General features: G+C 50.6%; 1 protein-coding gene across 2 annotated transcripts in view; it reads right to left on the minus strand.

Annotated features, from left to right (window-relative positions):
- Lman1l (lectin, mannose binding 1 like) overlaps window positions 1–4344 on the minus strand; it is a 13035-nt gene continuing 8691 nt past the window's right edge. Inside the window, exons 9-13 of one of the 2 annotated variants that reach the window (XM_021207386.1) lie at window positions 3896–4047; window positions 2883–2950; window positions 1856–1979; window positions 1133–1260; window positions 1–248 (exon numbers count right to left, since the gene is read on the minus strand). In XM_021207386.1, coding sequence (XP_021063045.1) covers window positions 116–248; window positions 1133–1260; window positions 1856–1979; window positions 2883–2950; window positions 3896–4047 — 605 coding nt within the window. In that variant the 3' untranslated portion in view covers window positions 1–115. The remainder of the gene's footprint in view (window positions 249–1132; window positions 1261–1855; window positions 1980–2882; window positions 2951–3895; window positions 4048–4344) is intronic. The other variant, XM_021207387.1, reaches the window with a different exon arrangement.

The raw sequence follows: 4344 nt of genomic DNA on the forward strand, positions 1-4344 counted from the left end.
GCACGAGGAAAATCACCTTTAATATGATGGACTTGCCAAAAGCTGAGATGTGGGCACTGGCTAAATCCTCTATCCCCCATTTTTTTTCCCCAGTAAGACATGGCTCTGAGCTGGGTCAGGCTTGCATGCTGGGGGAGATGGGCTGTCTCCTCAGAACCCCTATTGTCCTGGTGATGGGTGATGCAGGCTCTAGAGAAAGGCTTCCTGTGGACAGGTACTCCCGAAGCTTTTCGTCCAGCTCCTGCCTGCTGTGAGAGAGAAAAGGAACCTCGAGTCTCATGTATGACAGGCTGCCACATTCTGGAACCTTCCGTGGCTCCTTTGACATCCCATGTAGTCCCCATTTCATCCTGGCATTTGAAGTCTACCTGGGTGGTTTAGTGCCAGAGTTGCACTTCTAGGTTTTCCTCTTTTGTTTTTTTGTTTTAGACAAGAGCTCACTGGGTAGCCAGCCCAGGTTGGTCCAGATTTCAGGGTCCCTCTATCCTATCTCAGCCTTCCAAGAGTTGAGATTTGAGACACTCATTTCTAATCCAGAGCATCCAGATTCCTTGCCCAATCTTGTAAATTAATCCTGCCCTTTACTTCAACAGTACTCAATGGCTGTCTTTTTCCCCCCTAAAGATGTTGTTTTGTTTTGTTTTGTTTAATGCCTCCATGCCTTTTCTGATGCTGTTTTCTCTGCATCAGTGCCTCTTATCTATCTTGTCAGGCTGAAAACTCTTAGTCACTTTAATGATCCAAACCAAATATCTTTTCCAGGTCAATTCCTTGATTCCCCATCCACTCACAACCCAACCCTAAAGATGAATGACTTGTTTTTTCCCCAAGTCTCCAAGCTTCCAGTTGTCATAGCACTGGCGACATAAGGTCTGACTATCAGTTTCCAGATGCTCACTCTAGAGTGAGCTCTGTGGGGCAGGACCAGATGGGACTGGGGCTTGAGAAAGTGTCTGTGCTTTGTAAATGATGTGTCCCTGGTCCACATTCTGCTCCCAGCCCTCTGGTGAAGTGGGTAGCTCCTATCTGAGCCTCAGAGTCCCCACTTTCAAGTTGACAGTTGTAGATGTTCAAGTTCAACAGAACCACTGGATACAGGTAGAGTGGGAGTCCTGCCCGTGGGAAGGCCCACCTGAAGTTCATGTAGCAGAAGAAGCCTACAGTCTGGATTAGGAGGAAGAACAGGAAGATGCTGGTGTGCAGACATGTGGAGGATCCCGGAAGCCAGCCAGATGGGCGAGGGGCCTTGGCTGTCTTCTTCTGAAAGGGAAGTACAAGACCCTGCCTCAGCTTTTAACCCAGGTGAGGGGGAGGGGGCTTGGAATCTATGCCTTCAATGATCCCTATTTATCTCCCTCAGGCTTGAGCCATCTTGGCTGTCATCTAGGGAACATGGGAAAAGGGCAGTGTCCAAAGCTGCCTCTTCCAATCTCACGTGGATCCATTTGTGGGAACAGTTCATAAGACATAGGTCCTCAAGTCAACAACAGACTAAAAGCTTAAGGGACGAGAGGGAAGGAGAAGTGGATGCTGAAAGTAAGGGCAAGGGAAAGAGCAAGGAGAGACAGAGACACAGGAAACACTGGTGCCACCACCGAGAAGTCTGCGTGGCCCTCCACCCCACTTGCTTTCTGGTCATCGAGGTGGGCTGACCAAGGGGTCTCTGGATAGTGCTGAGTGGTGGGCCTTCCTCCTGAGCGAGAGAGTGCATAGATGAGATCTGTGTTCCTTCGCACCCGTGTGTGGGCACACCTAGGTGCCTGTCAGGGGTCCTATACAGATGCATCGGCATTGCAGGAGTGTTGGGAGAAGAGCAGGAGAGGCCAGACCTCAAGGGTGAGCCATCACTTCTTACCACCAGACCCCGGAGGTCCTTCTGCAGGAGGCTCAGGATATGGTCCAGTTCAGAAAAGTGATGCTTAGTGCCCACAGGCAGGTAGAAGACGCGTGCTCCTGAAGCCATCCGGGCAGCTGCTTCCCTGGTGGAGGGGTGGGGCACAGGAATCAAGAAAGATGATCCATTACTCTTTTTGATTGTACCCAAATTACCTTGTGCTTCCCCGTAATCCCTGATGGTCAGTACATGATAAAGAATAAGTATCATCCATAGAGTCCTGCCTTGGGAGTTGGTGGGGTTTTTTTTGTTTTGTTTTATTTTTTTGTTTGTTTGTTTTGTTTTTTCGAGACAGGGTTTCTCTGTGTAGCCCTGGCTGTCCTGGGACTCACTCTGTAGCCCAGGCTGGCCTTGAACTCAGAAATCTGCCTGCCTCTGCCTCCCAAGTGCTGGGATTAAAGGCGTGTGCCACCACGCCCAGCTTGGGAGTTGGTGTTTTTAACTCTAAAACTTATTCCCCAGAATCCCAGACAACTTTAGCTTATAAAAAGAAGTCTCTATGAGTGTCTGTCTGTGTTCCAGGCTCTCTAGACTCTGCCTTTCATCTCTATCCCGAAGGAATTAACATGCCATGCACCAGGATGGAGGATGTACACCCACAGAACCCAGAGTGAGGATGGGGTCTCCCCTTCCCCAGAGCTCCACGGGGCACTTCACAGGCATGGGCGTGCCAAAGTGAGAATCAGGAACACTGGAGGCAAAATGAGCTCAGACCACTTCCTCCAAAGAGACTCATCTTGGCTGTGGGCTTCTTCCAAGAACCTCTATCAAAATATATGCCCTCAAGGGCTGGGGCGATGGTTCAGTGGGTGAGAATGCTTGCTTTGCAAGCACAAGAACCCGAGTTCATATTCCCACTACACACATATAAAGCCAGGTATGGCTGTACGTGTCTATAGCCCCAGCATTGGGGGCAGAAATTGCTGATAGAGACAGGAGGATGATGGATATTTTCTTCCCTCTCTCAGTACCCCTCCTCATCTCTTACCTCATCTCTTGCAGGGCCTGGATCAGTGTCCGCTGTCCATAGAGCAGGGTGCTGACCTTGGCAGTGTTCTACGGGAGGGCCAGCTCTTATCTAGTAGCCAGAGGACAGTGGCCCTCACCTTTCCCACAGATACCTCATCCTTCTTCCAGAAACCTTATTAAATGGCCATGGCACCCTTCTTTTTGGACACACTGAATCCCCCTGGCACTTGTCCATCTGGGCTTACAGAGGACCCTCCTTCTCCCCAAAGGGTCCTCGGGGCTTTCCACAAATCCTTCTCCTTTTAAAACATGTCCCTGTCTCCTCAGGGAGGCAGAAGCCCAACCCAATCCTTTCTGTGTCTTTCTCCTAGGCTGTGGGCCAGCACTAGTTAAAATCCAGTACAGGGACCTGGAGAGGTAGCTGACATTTCTGAGGGTGAGTGCAATCAAGCAAGAGGGGTCCAGGGCCTGAAGGAGGATCAGAAATAGCTGGAGAATGGGCCTCTCTCCTCTGTGTCATTCCAGCTTCCTAGCCTAGGCTGTCCTGGACTGAGGACAAAGGATTAAAGCCCGGGCTGGCAGAGCCCAGCAAAGCCTGCAAGAGCAACTGGCTCCCTCTGACCCAGCGCTTTGGCTGGGTTTAGCTTTCACTCCCCAAGTTGGAGCATGTTCTAGGGAATGACACCTGGGGGAGGAGCCAGGGTGGCAGAAGAGATGAAATGAGGATTCTGGTGCAACTGAGCATTTAAGCAAGTCTTATGCAAATCACACGTGAAGCCACATGCAAATTAGCGCCTAGTCTATTTCTGCATTTGTCTATACACCCGATTCCAAATACCTGGCAATCTCTTCTTTGTAGCTCAGTCTGTGGCTCCAGGGCAATTGCCATGTGGCAGTATCCTCTTACATACTATCCTGTTGCATCCTATGACCTACCCACCTTCACCCCCAAGCTTGGGTGAGGTTAGAGCTAGACTGTCATTATTCTTTCAAGCCCTTGGGTGGAATTCAGGGTGGCCCAGGGTAACTCACCCAGCCTCCCTCAGGCCGGACTTGGACAGTAGACCCCAACTGCTGTTTCCAGTGCCTCTCAGCCTGGTCCATCTGCCTGGAGAGAGCCTGGAGGGCCTGTAGGATCTGGCTTTGTCTGCCCAGCGTATCCTCCAGGTTAAAGAACCTTTCCCCTGGGGGTTGGGGCAGAAAGGTTGTTTGGGTGGGGCAGTAAATCCTGTTTTGTAGTGAAGCAGGAGGAACTGTGGATTCTTCTTTTAAGACCTCCCCTGGAAAGTGGGTCTCAGGGGACCAGCAAGCAGGGTGGGCGACAGAAAAGTATTTGTCAGGGAAACCTGACAATGTAAGCTTGATCCTCAAGTCCGCAGATCCCACACCATATAAAGGTGGAAGGGAGAGAACAGATTTCACAGTCATCCTCTGACTGCCACACAAATGCTGCGGTACACACACACAGAGAGAGAGAGAGA

Source organism: Mus pahari, chromosome 10 (genome assembly GCF_900095145.1).
Source record: "Mus pahari chromosome 10, PAHARI_EIJ_v1.1, whole genome shotgun sequence".
Classification (NCBI taxonomy): Eukaryota; Metazoa; Chordata; class Mammalia; order Rodentia; family Muridae; genus Mus; species Mus pahari.